General features: G+C 39.2%; 1 protein-coding gene across 2 annotated transcripts in view; it reads left to right on the forward strand.

Moving 5' to 3' along the window:
• Positions 1–20,344, forward strand: part of SWAP70 (switching B cell complex subunit SWAP70) — an 83,280-nt gene that overhangs the window by 20,377 nt on the left and 42,559 nt on the right. For both annotated transcript variants that reach the window (XM_003910234.5, XM_009186616.4), the window contains exon 2: positions 8,058–8,198. In XM_003910234.5, the coding sequence (XP_003910283.2) occupies positions 8,058–8,198 (141 nt within the window). The remainder of the gene's footprint in view (positions 1–8,057; positions 8,199–20,344) is intronic.

Raw genomic sequence — 20,344 nt, forward strand, 5'->3', positions numbered from 1 at the left:
AGACAGGTTCTCGCTCCGTTGCCAGGGCTGGAGTACAGTGGTGCTATCACGGCTCACTGCAGCCTCAACCTCCTGGCCTCATTTGATTCTCCTACCTCAGCCTCCCTAGTAGCTGGGACCACAGGCGCACACTACCCCCTTCAGCTAACTTTTGTATTTTTTGTAGAGACAGGGTCTTACTTTGTTGCCCAGGCTGGTCTTGAACTCCTGGGCTCAAGTGATCCTCCTCCCTTGACCTCCGTAAGTGCTGGGATTACAGGTGTGAGCCACAGTGCCGAGCCTGTAGTCTCTTTTCTTAAGCATTGTGTTAGGGTCATCTTTCTGTATCAATGCATATAGATAACAGACACCATCCTTTATAATGACTGTGAACTATTTCATTGTGTTGATGCATCATTCTTTAACCATTTCCTATTCACAGGTATTTGAGATGTTTTAAATGTTTTTAACCCAGGATATTGCTATACATTGTACAATGCGTAGGTTACCTGCCCTGTCCCCCCAAAAAATAATTATTCAGCCCAAAATGTTAGTAGTACTGAGGTTGAGAAAACCTGCTCTGTACCTTCTGTAGTGTTGAATATTGGTAGTCTTTACTCCCTTATAGCTCCTCAATCACCAAGTATTATTACTTAGGCAAAAAGTAATAGCTCTTTTAATGTGCATTCTTTTGATTACTAGCAAGATAAAGCATCTTTTCCTATATTTTATTTACCTATTTTTGAAGTAAAAGGTGGGGTTTAATCTTTAGTTATATGATACTGCAAGCTATGAAATTCCATGTAGAAACAAGGAACCCATTCAGAGGACAAGCTTCATACAGTATGTACAGTTTGGAACTGTTCAAGTATAGTTTCCTTGTAAAAAGTATCACAATAACAAACCACATTTAAAGGAGTTCTTAGTAGAGAAACAGTAAGAAAAGTTATACCAAATATAATACACAGCGAACAGCATTACACCGCCTTAGCCATTCAGTCTAGAAGTTAAAGGTCCCCGGAGTTCCACCCCAACTTGAAAGGTATCCTCTTTTATTAGTGATTAGTTTCTTTTGTGAATTTTCTATTCATGCCCACAAGAATGATTTGAATATTGGAGCTATTTACCTTATTTGTTTGTTTATGGTTTCTTTCTTTTTAAAAGAAAATATAAGCATTTTTATGTGGTCAAATTTACGGGTATTTTCTGTTTCATTTCTGAAGAGGGGTAAGTTGGTAAGTTATCCAAAATAAATTTAAAAAGGTGGTTCAGTTCAGTTAGAGTGTAGTCCAGTGCCACTGTATGACATCAGTGGCATGCATTCTGTGGACAGCATTCCAACAGATGACTTTGAGTTACTTTTCCTTAATCTGTCTGTAAGTGTTCTGCTCTTACTGAATCTTCCCTTAGCCCTATGCTAGTCACTGAAGGATGTAGAAGGAAAATATTTGTTTCTTCCCTTATTGATCTACAGTTAGATGAGATACCATTAGTATCTGAAACAGAACATAGTTAAATGCTGAATAGGAGTTCATGGGGCAGGGTGGTAATCCATGAACATTTCCTAGAGTTTATGAATGACCCAATCTTGAAGGATGTGACTAGGCAGAAGGGAAATGTTTCCAGCACAGGGCATCACTGTGGGATAGATAGTTAAGAGATTTGAGTTCTAGTCCCTACTTTGTTGCTAATTATTGTGTAACTTAGGCCAAGTCTCAGGCCACAGTCCTTTTATCTGTGAAGTGAGGAGATAGAGATAGTATATTTTCTAAGATTATTGTTGGCCGGGTGCAGTGGCTAACACCTGTAATCCCAGCGCTTTGGGAGGCTGACGTGGGTGGATCATGAGGTCAGGAGATCGAGACCATCCTGGCTAACATGGTGAAACCCCGTCTCTACTAAAAATAGAAAAATTAGCCGTGTGCAGTGGTGGGCGCCTGTAGTCCCAGCTACTCAGGAGGCTGAGGCAGGAGAATGGCATGAACCCAGGAGGCAGAGCTTGCAGTGAGCCTAGATAGTGCCACTGCACTCCAGCTTGGGCGAAAGAGCGAGACTCCGTCTCAAAAAAAAAAAAAATATATTAATAGTAAAGTCTCACGGCTTTAATGTTAAGATAATTTTTAGAAAGAATTCACTTAGCAGTTATTGAAAGTCTTCTGGATTCTGGGCAGCATGCTAGGTGCTGTGGGCATGCAATGTTGTGTAAGATATGGGCCTTTCAGAAATGTACAGTCTTATAGGAGAGAAAAATCATGTGTGGTAGTTAGCACAAGAGGTACTGCTTGGGAAACAGAGTGAAGAAAGATCATCTTGGTTTGGGTGATGAAGGCTTCAGAAAGAGATGGCATTTTTGTTAGGTAGGAAAGGAGGCGGGCGTAAATTGAGCAAGGGCCCAGGGGAGAAAAGGGTGTGGTACAGGGTTTGCTTGGAATGCAGTTAGTAAACTTATTTGGCTGTATTTGTATGGTTCGTGCAGAGGGGTGGGAAGAAATAAGGAAGGTGAAGTGGGCTGGCTTGTGGAGTGACTTAAATATAGAACTCACATATTTCCTTAGCTTTTACTTCTGTAGTCTTCTGATGATTTTTAGGCAGGGAAAAACGTGATGTTAGTGGTACTTGAAGATTTGGTGTAAGTGTCTAGGATGGTAATTGATTGCACTTAGGTATCGAGAGCAATGTGAACAGTGACTAAGATTTTTGAGGCTGAATAGATTAAAGATAAGAGAAAACAAGCAAGACTTAAACAGTGACAAGCAGGATGAAAAGATGTTTGGAAGTGGAAAATGAGTCCATGCGGTAATGGGCCGGACTTAGAGTAGACAATGCTCTTAAGGCAGGGCATAGCTGTGGTAGGAAATTGGTCATGCTGGTCCATTGTTAGGAAGAATTTTCTGGTAATTTGCCATTAGCTTGAAATTTTATAAATCAGACAGGAATTTTAATGTTTTAAAAAAAGATTTCCCATTATGAGTTATAAGTCTATAATTGTGTCAGTTCAGATAAGTCTTTTGGAATAGAAATCCACCCCCTCCCCTTTTTTTCAGTGTTGAATCTTGCCCATTACGCACATCCTGTAAAGGGAAACTGTGTTACTGGGCGGCACATTTTAAATAACTTTTTAGAATCTCTACGTCTTTGGAGAAAGGATGGTGAACACTACTTACTCATGTGTTAAAACACTGTTCACCATCCTTGATTTTATTTTCATGATGGCTGGAGCAAAATGCTTAAAAAGGGTAAATGGCAAGCAAACCACTGAATAGGAACAGACTACACGAGCAGGGCTCATGCAGTTAATTAGTCATCTTGTCAGCAGAGGCCCTGCAGAGGCAACTGCAGACAGCTATGAAGGAACTGGAGAGATGAGTTTCTGGCATGGATATGGATCTGTTATTGTGGTAACAATAGTTTATTCTTCAAATTAGCAGAATGAGAGCAAAGCTGCTTAGCAATTATGTGCGTGCTGAAAGAATGGCCTTTGGAGGAGCAGGCATTTGAAGTGGGATAAATTCAGCTTTTTCAAGAAACTTGCAAACACCCTGATTAGAGTGATCTGGGGCAGTCCTTTTACAAATCAAGAACTTGTAGTCCTCTTTCTGATTCTTTTGTCTTAATTTGCTTTTCAGCTTTCTCATCTGGGGAAGGGGTTAGTGCCTCTTAATGTGGTTTCCCCCAGAGGGATAGGGTACTGGGAGATGAGGGCTCCCAGAGAGAGAATGGTCCCAGACTTCTAGGTCCATGTACTTCCTTGCCACTGGCACTGACTTGGCCCTGCTGAATAGTGCCAGTCATCTCTGTTGGGTCGTGTGGAGCTGATGGGGTAGGGCTAGGGTAGCACCAGCACATCACTGAAATTTGGAAACAACTCGCAGGCATGTTCATCTTTGTATTGGCAGGGCTATCTGTTTTTCCAGAAACAGAGGGAAGGTGGCAAAGCATGGAAAAGACACCAGAGTGGGAGACTTGGGTCTAATCCCAGTTTCACTACACATAAAACTCTGTGATTTGGGACACATCTCCTAATCTCTGACTCAGTCTCTTCATCTGTAAAATAGCAATAATATCTACTCTCCCTGTGGAGAGGCTAAACCAGATTAATAGATGGTATGAGTCTACTTGAAAAAGCATAAATTGCTGTATAAGTTTATGGAGGAGCTTTTACTTCTTTTTACTAGTTTATATTTCGGCCATCAAAAATTTTATTTCTTGTATATTTTATTTTTATAAAAAGAAAACCTTGGCCAGGTATACTGGTTCATGCCTGTAATCCCAGCACTTTGTCAGGCCAAGGTGGGTGGATCACTTGAGGTCAGGAGTTTGAGACCAGTCTGGCCAACATGGTGAAACTTTGTCTCTACTAAAAATACAAAAATTAGCTGGGTGTGGCGGCAGGTGCTTGTAATTCCGCTACTTGGGTGACTGAGGTGGGAAGATTGCTTGAACCTGGGAGGCAGAGGTTGCTGAGATCATGCCATTGCACTCCAGTCTGGGCGACAGAGCGAGACTCTGCCTCAAAACAAGAAACAAACAAAAAACCTTGTTGAGACTGTTGAGACTGGGCATGGTGGCTCATGTATATAATCCTGGCACTTTGGGAGACTGAGGTGGGAGGATCACTTGAGCCTAGGAGTTTGAGACCAGCCTGGGCACACATAGTGAGACCCCATCTCTATTTTTAAAAAATAAATATAAATCTTAAAAAAGAAAAAAATACTTGAGATACTGTCTATGCTTTAAAGAAAGGTTGCTGATGAAAAGTTTTAAAGATAGTACACAAGTTTTTTCTCTTTTAGAAATACTGTTTCACTGTTGCTATATTCAGTTGGTTGTTTTATATATACATATATATTATAATTAATTAATTTTCGAGATGGGACCCCCTCTGTCACCGAGGCTGGAGTGCAGTGGCATGATCACAGCTCAATGCAGCCTCGACCTCCCTAGGCTCAGGTGATCCTCCCACCTCAGCCTCCCATCTCAGCCTCCCAGGTGGCTGGGACTACAGGCACGTGCCACCACATCCAGCTAGCTTTTGTACTTTTTATGGAGATGGGGTTTTGCCATGTCGTCCAGGTTGGTATTGAACTTCTTGGCTCTAGCTATCCATTTGTTTCAGCCCCTCAAAGGGCTAGGATTATTGGCGTGAGCCTCTTGTTATGTTTTTTGAAGAAGACTTCCCTTTTATAGACCTTACTAATGGTGAAAAAGCTGTCACAAAGCTGGACTTCTTATCTAAATTATGAAATGAGTTTGGGTTGATACTTAAGGGTTTTACAAACAAGTCCAACTCCTCATTTGATAGTGAGGATGCAGAGACATTGGAGTTCAGGTCCCTTCTAGGTGCCTTGTATAATGTGCTGCCTTCCTCACAGTTTGCTTAACTAAGTAAATATAGTTAAGAAAATTATCACTGAATTTAGCCATCCCTGTGTTTAACAGGAGTGCTGTTTAATTGTCCAAGGCTGAAATCTTGAGTTCAAATCTGTATCTTCTTCAGTGGGATCACTTAATCAAACTAAGCGTCTATATGTACAAAGAGCACTGTTGACTTTAGAGAACTGAAGACATAATGTTTCTTATTACTGGAGAGCGCTGGACCAGAGATTACAAAACCTGAGTTCTAGTCTCAGTTCTCGGTAACTTTAGTCAAGAAAAACAAATTTAATATCTGTGAGTCTGTAGTCACCATTTATAAGATGAGGATGACAATATGACATCCAAGGCCTCTGCCAGGACTTTAGTTAGACGATCTGTGAAACCCAAAGGTAGAGAACAGGCTGGGTATGGAGGAGATGGTGTTTTTTGTTTCCTGAGTGCTTTGGATTAATCAACTACTTTTATCATGTTATTTCCCTATCTGGAAATTTTTCTATTTGCCTCTATTCCTATCCTAAAACTATCCTTATTTATCCTGTAAGCAATAAGTTACATTTCATTTCCTCTGTGAAGTCACTGTAACACGTACTATTTCTCCTTTTCTGAGCTCATTTATTGCCATTACAGCTCACTCATCCATTAGTCATGGTATATTGCTGTGGAATATGTCTTCCTTTTACACCTTATCTCTAGTCAGCAGGTTAATGTAGAAGAAAAAGTATAGGCTATGAAGATAAATAGATTGATCTTTGTGATCTTAGGCTGGCCACTTTATATATATATATGTATATTTAATTTTTAAAATATGTAGTACATTTTTGAGTAGGTTAATTTTTTAAAAAAACTTAATACAAAGAAGAGGTGCAGTGAAGTCTTTTTCTAACCTTGGTCTCATCAAACCTGTCTTCCCTTCACAGTTACTAATTTCTTATATATCTCTCCAGAATTTCTTTTCTTCCTCCCTTTTCTTTCATACAAAAGATGACATACATATTCCTAAGTACCTTGTTTTTTTCACTTAATTTATGTTGGAGATCTTTTCATATCAGTACATAGCAAGCTTTCTCATGGTTTTTATGTTTTATGGATATACCGTAATTTAACCAGTAGTTGGGAATTGTTAACTTGGGTAGAGTTCCAAATGATTTTAAAATTTGAATCACATTTGAACCTGATCTGAGTAATATGCATTTCATTTCTTTAATACTTGTGTTTCCATAGCATTTTACAGTTTTTAAGCACTTTATATTCTTGAAATTGATCTTTAGTATGTAGGATTTACTAGGCTAGTAGAAATTAAATATCTATTTAAAATTTTGCTGACTGTGGTGCAAGATTCTCCAATAAAAGCTCCACCATAGTCTTTTCATGTGCTTTACTGGCAAACACAGGGTTTGCTTGAGAAACACAGGCTGCTTTGTAGAGGCTCATAAAAGTCTTCATTACTGCATTTATAATCATTTGTGAATTTACTTCCTTAACTTACTTCCTTAAAACCAGTAGAGCGTGTAGAAAAGGATCTCCACATAAATGAAGCTTTGAGAAACAAAACAAATTTAGAAAGAAGATATGCAAATTATTTTATAGATTAAAAATTTTTAATCTTAAAAAAACTCCTAACTGAAATATGTGTATGCAGAAAAAGGGACTCGCTTAATGCAAATACAAGTATTTATTGATATGAATGTGGCTCCTTAAGGTTAAATGTTTAGGGCTGAGAAAAATAAGGAATGTTTTTATCTGGGGTTCAACTAGGAAGATTCTCTGCTGAAGAAAGTACAGCCTTAGCTATATAATTTGACCTGTTCAGAAAGCACAAATGAAATGGAAGGGACTTAAGTTCTATTTTAAGATTTTCATTTAATGTAAAACAAGATTAATACTAAGGTAGCCCAGACTGCTAATTTAACTACTGTATCTGGACATTGAAGTGTGAACTTAGGTTATTGCAAGACCAGTAGCCCTTTATATGTATTTAGGCTATGGAATGCAAGTTTTCTATAAAGTATTTTTAACCATGTTGGTGACTCCAATTTTTGCTATTTAATTTTTTCTTATTTTTAATCCAGGCCCTGGATTTCTTTCTCTTTTTATGTTTATATTCTTTTACACTCATGCTGAAACTTAGCCTAGTCATAGAATTTTAGAAATATTTAGATACTTAGAGATTCCTAATTAATATTTGGTATATTAATTTGGCCCCTTTCTATTGAATAAATGAGAAAACTAAAGCCTGGAGAGGTTGTGACTTGCCTAGGTCAGCCTCCTTGTCCAGAACCCCTGGCTGCCGTCCCAATGCCAGGTTCTTTCTCGGAACAGCTCTAATTGGCTGACTGTGCTCTACTTGGCAAAAAGTTTAATTTTGAACACATTCTCTTACACTTCTCCCCCCGCTTTTCTTTCTGATGTGGATAAATTAGTAAAAGACCACAGGAGTATTATATTCACATATCTCGCATGGAGCATGACTCATAGTGGGCATGTAGGAGAGACTAGTTCTGAGTGAACCAAACCTGGGAAGAAATGAGAAAGAGTAACAGGTGACAAGTAGGGGCTGGCAGCTGAGCAGCCCTCACCCTGTTTTTGCTAGTTTATTTTCCATCTTTCTCTACCCAGGACAGGGAGCAGCGTGTTGTGTTCACGGTGAAGGTGTCATGTGCTGGTTAGTGGGAGTCTTTAAACGATTTTCTTTTCCCTTGCAGGTCCTTTCCCATAACTTGTGCACGGTGCTGAAGGTTCCTCATGACCCGGTTGCCCTTGAAGAGCACTTCAGGGATGATGATGAGGGGCCAGTGTCCAACCAGGGCTACATGCCTTATTTAAACAGGTTCATTTTGGAAAAGGTATGATTCTAACATTTTTTTGGGTGCAGCATTGTTTGGTTTGCGTGTTTCAAGTGGGCCCCAAAGCCCCCTGTTGGTGCGTTCACTAAGGAGTTGAGGTACAAAGAATCACTAGATAAATCAGAAAGGAAGAAAGAATGAGAGACTGACAGTGCTTCTTATTCTTCCCTCTCCTCCACTGTCTTCTAAACTTGGTTTGATGTTTTTCCAACTTGGTTCATTCTTTGAAATTAAGAACTGTGTTTTGTGTTAATCTGTACCTGTTCTCTCTCAGGGCGCTTTAAAAAAATCAGGTCTAATATCCAGAATTTGCAAGGAACTTAAACAAATTTACAAGAGAAAACTCTATCAAAAAGTGGACAAAGGATATGAACAGACACTTCTCAAAAGAAGACATTTACACAGCCAACAAACGTATGAAAAAAAAGCTCAACATCACTGATCATCAGAGAAAAACAAATCAAAACCACCATGAGTTACCATCTCATGCCAGTCAGAATGGTGATTATTAGAAAGCCAGGAAACAATAGATACTGGTGAGGCTGTGGAGAAATAGGAATGCTTTTACACTGTTGGTGGGAATGTAGTTTAGTTCAACCATTGTGGAAGGCAGTGTGGCAATTCCTCAAGTATCTAGAACTAGAAATACCATTTGACCCAGCAATCGCATTACTGGGTATATACCCAAAGGAATAGAAATCATTCTACTATAAAGATACATTCATGGCTGGGCAGGGTGGCTCACACCTGTAATCCCAGCACTTTGGGAGGCTGAGGTGGGCGGATCACCAGAGGTCAGGAGTTCGAGACCAACCTGACCAATACGATGCAACCCTGTCTCTACTAAAAATACAAAAATTACCCAGGTGTGGTGGCATGCTCCTGTAATCCCAGCTACTTGGGAGGCTGAGACAGGAGAATCACTTGAACCTGGGAGACGGAGGTTGCAGTGAGTCAAAATCATGCCATTGCATTCCAGCCTGGACAACAAGAGCGAAACTGCGTCTCAGAAAAAAAAAAGATACATGCACACGTATGTTTATTGCAGCACTATTTACAATAGCAAAGACGTGGAACCAAAGATGGATGGTCATTGAACCAACCATCACTGATAGCCTGGATAAAGAAAATGTGGTACATATATGCCACGGAATACTATGCTGCCATAAAGAAGAATGAGATCATGTCCATTGCAGGGACATGGATGAAGCTGGAAGCCATCCATCATCCTTAGTAAAGTAACCCAGTAACAGAAAAGCAAACACCACGTGTTCTCACTCATAAGTGGAGGTGAACAATGAGAACATATGGATACAGAAAGGGGAACAACACACACCAGGACCTGTTGAGGTTTGGGGGACAAGGGGAGGGAACTTACAGGATAGGTCAATAGGTGCAGCAAACCACCATGGCACATATATACCTGTGTAACAAACCTGCACGTACTGCACATGTATCTGTTTTTTTGTTTTTTTTTTTAAAGAAAACAATCTGGTTTCGTATGTACTGGCAATTTTTTTTTTTTTTTTTGAGGGGTCTTTATATACTTCTAATTTTTAAATTCTTATTTATTTTTATTATTTTTTGCTCAGACCATTCTCTGTAACAAGTATATTTCAGTAATGCCTTTCAAAAAATGATAATGATAATACTTTCGAATTAAAAGTAAAATACTTGCAGCTGGGTACAGTGGCTTACATCTGTAATACCAGCGTTTTGGGAGGCTGAGGTGGGAGGATTGTTTGAGGTCAGGAGTTCAAGACTAGCCTGAGCAACATAGTAAAAATATAAATAAAACATTTAAAAATTTTTAAAAACTCAATTTTTGCATCAAACCTGAATACACAACTATATACGTGTTTTTCTGTGGCTTCAGAGTTTTTATTATTTTTATATAATTTTAAAATAGTTTAATGTCTTTTTATAATAGTAAAGTATAGTAATTAACATTTATAATAATAATTTAATAGTTTGGAAAATGCCAAAATGTTGGTCAGGATTCTTTTTTTTTCTTTTTTTCGCTCTTGTTGCCCTGGCTGGAGTGCAGTGCCACGATCTCGGCTCACTGCAGCCTCTGCCTCCTGGGCTGAAGCAATTCTCCTGCCTTAGCCTCCTGAGTAGCTGGGATTACGGGCACACACCACCACGCCCATGTATTTTTTGTATTTTTAGTAGAGACGGGGTTTCATCATGTTGACCAGATTAGTCTTGAACTCCTGACCTCAGGTGTTCCTCCCACCTCAGCCTCCCAAAGTGCTGGGATTACAGGCATGAGCCACTGTGCCCAGCCAGGATTCTTTTTAGAAACCAACAAATATTTTTCAAGAATTTTGCAGTAAAGATTCTAAAAATTACAATGTTCATCTGTGTGGTAATCTTTGTATCTATATCTGTTATTCCATATCAGCCTCACAATACAATTTCCTGATCTTTCTTTATGTGTATGCATGCCTGTGTATATGTGTGTGTGTATTTCATGTGTTATATGTGTTTTTTGGTTTTTTGAGACAGTGTCTTGCTCTGTCGGGTAGGCTGGAGTGCAGTAATGCCGTCACAGCTCCCTGCAACCTTGAACTCCTGTGCTAAATAAAGTAGTCCTCTTGCCTCAGCCTCTTGAGTAGTAAGGACTACAGCTGCATGCCACCACACCTGGCTAAGTTTTAACATTTTTTATAGAGACGGGATCTCACTATGTTGCCCAGACTGGTCTGAACTCCTGCCCTCATGCAGTCCTCCCACCTGGGCTTACCACAGTACTGGGATTACAGATGTGAGCCATCATGCCTGGGCAATACATGTTTTTTGTTTGTTTGTTTTTGAGACCAGGTCTCGCTCTGTCACCCAGACTGGAGTACAGTGGCATGATCTCAGCTCACTGCATCCTCCGCCTCCTGGGTTCAAGTGATTCTCTTGCCACAGCCTCCCCAGAAGCTGGGATTATAGGTGCGTGCCACCATGCCCGGCAAAGTTTTGCTTTTTTTTGTAGAGATGGGGTTTTACCACGTTGGCCAGGCTGGTCTTAAACTCCTGACCTCAGGTGATCTGCCCGCACTGGCCTCCCAAAGTTCTGGGATTACAGGCGTGAACTACTGTGCCTGCCCTGTTTTTTTGTTTGTTTGTTTGTTTGTTTGTTTTTTGAGACGGAGTCTCTCTTTGTCCCCCAGGCTGCAATGTGGAGTGCACTGGCATAATCTTGGCTCACTGTGTCCTCTGCCTCCCGGGCTCAAGCCATCCTCCTTCCTCAGCCTCCTGAGTAGCTGGGACTACAGGCATGTGCCACCACACCTGGCTAATTTTTGTATTTTTAGTAAAGATGGAGTTTCACCATGTTGGCCAGGCTAGCCTCCAACTCCTGACCTCAGGTGATCTGCCTGCTTCAGCATCCCAAAGTGTTGGGATTACAGATGTGAGCCATTGTGCCCAACTTCAATGCATGTTTTTGAAGAATTTCCCTTGCAGAGATGATAACATTGCCCGGATCGTGCTTTTTTCTCTTCTTCGTGTTTATTTTTTTAATTGACCAAAAAAATATATTTATGGGATACAACATGATGCTTTGCAATGTGTATACATTGTGGAATGGTAAAGTGAAACTAGATAATGTGCATTACTTCACATCCTTATTTGTGGTGAGAATAAAATCTACTCTCAGCAATTTTTAGGTGTTTAATACATTGTTATTAACTATAGTTATCATGTGGTACATGATCATGCTTTAATTAGGAAAAAAAGAAGGAAGAAAAACCACATGATAATGAAAGGTAAGATTTCATTAAATCCACAAAAGCATCATATGGTGTGATTCTATTTATATGAAATGTTCAAAATAGGCAAGTAAATAGAGATGCAAAGTAGATTAGAGGTTTCTTGGGGTGAGGGGGAGGTAGGAATGGTGAGTGATTATTAATGGTCTTGGGTTTCTTTTTGGGATGATGAAAATATTCTAGAATTAACCAGTGATAAAGCCTTATGAATATATTGAAAACCACTGAATTGTATACTTTAAAAGGGTGAATTTTATGGTATGTGAATTATATCTTAATAAAAAATAATTAAATTGTACCAAAATTGATGTGTAAAGTCTCAGCACTTTATAGTATAATGCTTTTTTGTGTTGCTGTTCTGTTTATTGCTCAGGTAGCTTATTGGTGTTCTATAGTTTTATTATGTGTAAGTATGTCTAATATGTCAAATATTTGCTGAATATATTTCATATATACTTATAATAAAACTATAGAACACAAGTGTTTGATGATCTGCTGTGTGTATGTGTGTTTAATGATAGACACTGGTTGGGCACAGTGCCTCATGCCTGTAATCCCAGTGCTTTGGGAGGCTGAGGTAGGAGCATCATGTGAACCCAGAAGTTCAAGACCATCCTGGGTAACATAGTGAGATCCTCTCTCTATTAAATAACTTAAAAATTAGCCAGGCTTGGTGGCACATGCCTGTAGTCCTAACTACTCGAGAGACTGAGGTGGGAGAATCAGTTGAGCCTAGGAGTTTGAGGTTACAGTGAGCTGTGATGGTGCCACTGCACTGCAGCCTGGGTGACACAGTGAGGCCATATATATATAGTCTCTAGATATAGACAGTAAATAGAATTGTGTCTGTTATTAAAATATTATAGAACATACTGGGAAATTCTTAGAAACCTGAATTTGTTTTTCTTATTTCAGTGCTAGAATTTGTGTGTGCTGGGCTAGTGAATAGAGAAACATGGTTTAATATCTTGAAGTGGTGTACCCTGCTACTGCATTTTGTTTTCCTTGGTGTGACATTCTTTAAACTTACTGAATTTTATTTAGTTTTAAAATGTTCTTTGTTTTAGTATTTCAATGTTTTAAAAGTTTTATAACTGGGGGAGGAAATGTAGTAGTATTTTGAAAGTCCAAAATGAGCCACTAAATTTGGAGAGAAACTTATTCACGGAGGGAATGAGGATGTGATGAAACAGTGAGCCCTTGTTTATTATTGCTTAGCCACCTGGAGTGGAATTTTGCCAGTCCTGCAATTCAAGTAAAGCAGCCGAGGTTTCCATGGTTTGAGTTTAAATTGAGCAAAGATTAGTGCCTTGTTTGAAACTTGGTTGAAAAAAGAAATGCTAACAGTGACTGAAGAATGTTAACATAAAACTTAGAGATTATAATCAGTTTTGCAGAGAAAATATGAAATAGTTATTAAACAGTCACAAGGTATACTGTCATGTATATGTACTGTCCCATTTGATCCTCATGTTAATTCTGTGAGGCAGAACTGGAATTATCCCCCATTACCTAAGGAGGAAATGGCTTACGGTGGCCTAGCTAATAAGGGGTAGGTAGATTTTTGAACCTAAGCTATTTAACTTCACCACCAATGTTTCTTTAACTGTACTATTGAAGGATTAATTACTCCCTTTAGGAATTAAGTTTTTTTCGAGTGTCTAATATTTGGATACATAGGGGAAATCTTGGTCGAAGGCAGGAAGGGGTAAAGTTGTTTAAAAGCCATTTTGATTACCTCAAAGTAGCTCAGCTTTCATCCGGTTTTCTTCTGTTCTGTCTCAAGTTGTTTTAAGGTGATTCTCTTGTCTTAGTGTGTGGTGTTCCTTAGTATTCATTTTGGTCAGTTTTTTCGTTTTTTTTTTTTTTTTTTTCCCAGGTTGTTTTAGGGGCTTTCTGCCTTTGCCTGGGAGAATTATTCTGAGGAGGTTGGTACCAAGAGTTAAATTATATTGAAACTTCCCAAAAAGTAATTTTTTATGGTTGGTTTTTGTATTTACTTTGTTCTTTTACATCGATAGAATTAATTTGCAGCTTTCCTGAGACCTCAAATGATTAACCTGTCTGTTATTCCTTTACCAAGTATTTTATCCTTCCAAATGTTAACTTTTGTTTTTAGACGAAGTCTCACTCTTGTTCCCCAGGCTGGAGTGCGATGGCGTGATCTTGGCTCGCTGCAACCTCTGCCTCCTGAGTTCAAGCGATTTTCCTGCCTTAGCCTCCTGAGTAGCTGGGATTACGGGCACATGCCACCACGTCCGGCTTATTTTTGTATTTTTAGTAGAGACGGGGTTTCACCATGTTGGCCAGGCTGGTCTCGAACTCCTGACCTCAGGTGATCCGCCCGCCTCAGCCTCCCAAAGTGCTGGGATTATAGGCATGAGCCACCACGCCTGGCCCCAAATGTTGAATTTTTGAATTCCTTCTTGGCTGGGCGTCGTAGGTTATGCCCATAATCTCAGCACTTTGGAAAGCTGAGGCAGGAGGATCACCTGAGCCCAGGAGTTCTAGAGCAGCCTGGACAACAAAGTAAGACCTTGTCTATAAAAACAAACAAACAGGCCGGGCGCGGTGGCTCACGCCTGTAATCCCAGCACTTTGGGAGGCCGAGGCGGGCGGATCACAAGGTCAGGAGATCGAGACCACGGTGAAACCTCGTCTCTACTAAAAATACAAAAAATTAGCCGGGCGCAGTTGTGGGCGCCTGTAGTCCCAGCTACTCGGGAGGCTGAGGCAGGAGAATGGCGGGAACCCGGGAGGCGGAGCTTGCAGTGAGCTGAGATCCGGCCACTGCACTCCAGCCTGGGCAACAGAGCGAGACTCCGTCTCAAAAAAAATAAAATAAAATAAAAAACAAACAAACAAACAAACAAACAAATCCTTTTTTAGTAAAGGAATGTTCTTTAAACATCTAGAAAGAAACTTGTGGGTTTTTTTTTTTTTTAGGCAGAGAGACACTATTGCTGAATTATCTGACAGTGAATAATTGAAGAAAGTGGTATATTACTACCTTCTAGTTAGTAACAATAAAGTATGTAAAAAACTAGTTTTCCTTCAGCATATTTTTAAGGCAGTCTAATTCTTCCATGAGATTTAATGGCTGATTAGGCTTGCTAGTCCAAATCTTACCAGTTATTTTCTCTGATTCTCATATTAAGGCTTGGTTTGGGCTATATGATTAAAATCATTAATACATTGGCAGTATGCCAAGTTCCAGTTGGGGAATCTGGTGCTTTCCAACAGAAGCCTTTTTGTTTTTGTTTTTTTGGAAACATACACAAAAAAACAGAGAAACATTTCAGTTCGGTATGTCTATCCTCTAGAGCCTAGCTGCCTCTGCATTGTGTTTCTCTAGTCTAACATTTATGCTTTTCCCCTTGGTGTACTTTCTCATTGTTCATATGTCACTTATAATTCTTGTATAAAGTGTTGTTTCAAGTTTCTTCTGTTAATTAAATGACTATCCTGTCAGCGCTGAAAGCACTTCAAATGTGTGCCTAACAACGTCATTTAATCGGAAGTGGTACTGTTCTTTAAACACTCAAACCTGTGCTTTCGTGTGGTTCTTTTTTATTGCCCTTTAGCCTGTGTTATGTTTTCGTTCATTGTTGTTTGAAAGTTACATAGTTACATAGTGTGCATTTTCTTTGTTTTGTTTTGTTTTTTTGTTTTCTGAGATAAGGTCTTGCTCTGTTGCCCAGGCTGGAGTGCAGCGACATGATTGTGGCTCACTGCAACCTTGCCCTGCTGGTCTCGAGAGATCCTCCCACCTTAGCCTCCCAAGTAGCTTGGGGAGTAGCTGGAATTACAGGTGTGCACCACCATGCCTGGCTAATTTTTAACTTTTTTTTTTTTGTAGAGATCTCACTATGTTGTCCAGGCTGGTCTTGAACTCCTGGGCTCAAGTGATCCTCTTGCCTTGTCCTCCCGGAGTGCTGGGATTATGGGTGTGAGCCACTGCACCTGACTGAAAGTTACATAGTTTTAATTTGGTGCAATGACCAAGTTGGACTCTACATTTTCATTACATTTGTGAAACTATAGAGGACTATAAACTTTTGAGGAAATAAAGGGGTTTCATGCTAAGAAACGTGAATGACTTTATACTGATGAACACTTTGGCCAACAATATGAGTCACGTGCTGTAAAGATATATTGTTTTTTAAAATAGCAGTTTTATTGAGATATAAATCACATACCATACAATTAGTCTATTTAACATGTACCAGTTAGTGGTTTTTTTTGTTCATTCACTATAATCATTACCACAATTGATTTTAGAATATTTTCATCTCACTGCTGCCCCTAAAATCTCATACCCACTTAGCAATCACCCCCTCTCCCCTATAGCTCTGTGCAAGTGCAAATCTACTTTCTGTCTATATGTATTTGCCTATTCTGGACATACAATATTAGTAGAATCATACAATAGGCAGCCTTTTGTATCTGGCTTCTTTCACATAGCGTACTGTTTTCAAGGTTCATCCACGTTGTATCCTGTGACAATACTTCATTCCTTTTTATGGCTGAATAACATTCCGTTATGGATATACCATGCTTTGTTTACATATTCAGTTCATCAGTTGTTAGACATGTGGGTTGTTCACTTTAGTGCAACCTTGTTGGCCTTTTCTCTGTACCTCAGGTTACCAAGACCCTTCCTGCCTCAGAACCTTCAGACATGCTGCCTCCTGTGTTGTAAGGCCAACTCCGCCCATCAAATGCAGAGAATTTTTGTTCATCCTTTAGCTCTGAACTTGATTGTCACTTCCTCAGGGAGGTTTCTCCTGGTAGCACCCACCCTTCCCAGAGCTAACCAGCTCTCCTGTAATGTGTTTCCCACAGCAGCCTGTGCTTTTCCTCTATAGCACTTACTAGTGGTTGGGTTGTTGTGTGTGCTGTATTGTTTGGTATCTGATTCCCTCTCCAGAGTATAAGTTCTGTGACAGCAAGAACTGGTTCACTGTTATCCAACTCTTAGCAGAGTAACTGATACCTCGTAAACACACACAATGATTTGAATGAATGAATGAGCAAATTAATACTGCAAACCAGGCAGAGGGGATACAAAGCTAAATAAGATATGGCCTTTGATTTCAAAGAATTCATGATTTCATGTGAGTTGTAATAAAATATAGAACTGGGACTCAGGAAAGAGTTTGAGGTTAGAAATGTATATGTAGTTATATGAGAAGAGCCTACCATTTTACTTTCTCCATTTTCTTGGCTCTTGGACTTTTGCTCTGGTTTAAATGGTCTTATGAAAGTATAAAAACATTGAGATACAATTCACATAACATAAAACTTACCATTTTAAAGTGTACAGTAAAATGGTTGTGAGTGTATTTATTATGTTGTGTGGCCATCATCCCTATCCAAATTCTGGATTTCTGTTAATTTCCCAGTATGTTCTATAATATTTTAATAACAGGCATAATTCTGTTTACTGATACATAGAGAGACCATATATATATTTATGGCCTTACTGTGTGTATATATGGCCTCACTGTGCAAACACACTGGTCAATTTATCCAGCATCCAATGCTTTGGAGCTGCTACCTGCTTCATATGCTTCTTGGGACCACGAGCCATGGCTGCATTAGGCAAGGAAAGAGAACCTCCATCTTCTCTCTCTTTTTTTTTTTTTTTTTGAGACAGTCTTTCTGTGTTGCCCAGGCTGGAGTGCAGTGGTATGATCTCAGCTCACTGCAACCTCCACTTCCTGGGTTCAAGTGATTCTCGTGCCTCAGCCTCCCGAGTAGCTGAGATTACAGGTGCGAGCTACCACGCCTGAGTAATTTGTATTTTTAGTAGAGACGGGGTTTCACCATGTTGGCCAGGCTGGTCTCAAACTCCTGGCCTCAAGTCATCTGCCTGCCTTGGCCTCCCAAAGCGCTGAGATTACAGGCATGAACCACTGTGCCCTGCTGAATTAGATGCTAGAGTTCCCTGTATTCCCCTTTATTGGAGCATTTGCACATAACTGTTAGTCTGTCTTCCTCCCTGCACTAGAAGCTCCTTAGAGAGTACATATGTCTTATTTTATGTGGGACTCCTCCCATACCAGATGCTGACTGACCTATAGTAGACAGGTAACACATATTTGCATATCCATAGATACACAGTAAAAGACAGGATCTAGAATAAGAGTTTTGAGCTGCAGTTCAGCTCAAAGACATATTGATGCAGACATTGCTACACCTTATACAAACAGCAAAGATGATCTGTTCTTTCCCCTTTGTACACAAATGGTTGATCTGTATACACTTGATGATCTGTATACACTGGTGATCTGTGTACACTTGGTGATCTGTATACATTGATCAGCACTTGTTTTTTTTCCCCCATTTTGTCTTTTTATTTATTTTATAATATGATATATACAAAAGAATATTTGTAGGATATATGAAAATTATAAAGCATAATAAAGTGAACATCTGTGAACCTACCACTCATTTTGGGAAACACATCACTAATGTTGTTGCCTCAACCTCTTTGCTCTTCTCTTTTTCCATTTCCCTGCCTCCTCCCAAGAGGAAGCCACCATCCTGAATTTTATGTGCATTTTCCTCTCACATTAGAAAAAAGTTTTGTCATATATGTATATCTTAATGTGTGATTAATTTTTACTCTGGAGACATAAAAATAGGATCATGTTCTATATAGTATTTTGTGACTTGCGTTTTTCACTGGACATTGTATAATTCTTCGTGTTGTGTACCTTCATGTCATATCTTGGTGATTATTTCACATTAACACATAAAGAACTTGTTTTTTTGTTGTTACAGCTGTGTATATGGTCAGTACATCATATAATTTAATAATAAATACTTTGCAGCATTTTTCTTCCTTTTTTTTCTTTATTTTTACCTATCTCCTACAGGAAGGAAGCGTTTTTCTTCTTTAGCAAGATTCTTTCACATATATTTCTTTATTCTTGTTCTTAGAACCTTGAAAACCATTTGGTATAATTTATGATATATGAAATTCTGGAAACCCAAGATTGAATTTCCTTATTTTGTTTGACATTATACCTTGTGTGAAAACACTTGAATACTAATGCTTTATGCACTATTTTCTATGAAAACTATGGATTTTGTACTTAAAAAAACTGGTAAAAATATATAATGTAAATTTATCCTCTTAACAGGTTTAAGGGTATAGTACAGTATTTTTAATTGTATGCACATTGTTGTACAACAGATCTTTACAACAGAAAGTACAACAACAACTTTACAAAAAAAAGTACAACAACAACTTTTTTTATCTTGCATAACTGAAACTCTATACCTTTTGAACAACACATTTTTTTCCTTTCCCCCCTGTTCCTGGCAATCACCATTCTACTACCTTTTTAAAGTGTGTTTGATTACTTTATTATAAGTAGAATCATGCTGTATTTGTCTTTTTTTGATTGGCTTATTTCACTTAACATGGTGTCCTCAGGGTTCTTCCCTATTGTAATGTATGACAGGATTTCCTTCTTTTTTTAAGGCTGAATAATACTCCATTGTATATATATAACACATTTTCTTTTTCTTTTCTTTTTTTTTTTTTTGAGGCAGAGTCTTGCCCTGTTGTCCAGGCTGGAGTGTAGTGGTGCAGTCTTGGCTCACTGTAGCCTCTGCCTCTGGGGTTCAAGTGACTCAGCCTCTCGAGTAGCTGGGATTACAGGTGCCTGCCACCATGCCCGGCTAATTTTTGTATTTTTTGTAGAGACGAGGTTTCACCATGTTGGCCAGGCTGGTCTCAAACTCCTGACTTCAAGTGATCCACCTGTCTTGGCCTCCCAAAGTGTTGAGATTACAGGCGTGAGCCACTGGGCCTGGCCCTCATTTTCTTTAAAAAAATTTTTTTTTTTTTTTTTACTTTTTAAAACTTTTAATAGTTTTGGGGGAACAGGTGGTTTTGTTGTTATATAGATAAGCTATTTAGTGGTAACTTCTGAGATTTTGGTGCACCTGTCTCCCAAGAAGTGTACACTGCACCCAGTGTATGTCACATTTTCTTTATCCATTCATCCTTGGATGGATATTTAGTTTGCTTCCACATCTTGGCTATTGTGAATTATGCTGTTGTGGGTATAGGTGTGCAAATGTCTCATTAAGGTCCTGTTTTCAGTTCTTTTGGATATATACCCAGAAGTGGGGTTGCTAGATCATATGGTCATTCTATTTTTAACTTTTTGAGGAACTTCCACACTGTTTTCCATAGCAGCTGCACCATGTTACAATCCCACCAACAGTGTGCAAGTGTTCAGATTTCTCCACATCCTAATAACACTTGTTATTTTCTGTTTTTTTGATAGTGACCATTCTAACAGGTGTGAGGTGATACCACATTGTGTTTTGATTTGCATTTCCCCGATCGTAAGTGATGTT

The sequence above is a fragment of the Papio anubis genome, chromosome 12 (assembly GCF_008728515.1).
Source record: "Papio anubis isolate 15944 chromosome 12, Panubis1.0, whole genome shotgun sequence".
Taxonomy (NCBI): domain Eukaryota; kingdom Metazoa; phylum Chordata; class Mammalia; order Primates; family Cercopithecidae; genus Papio; species Papio anubis.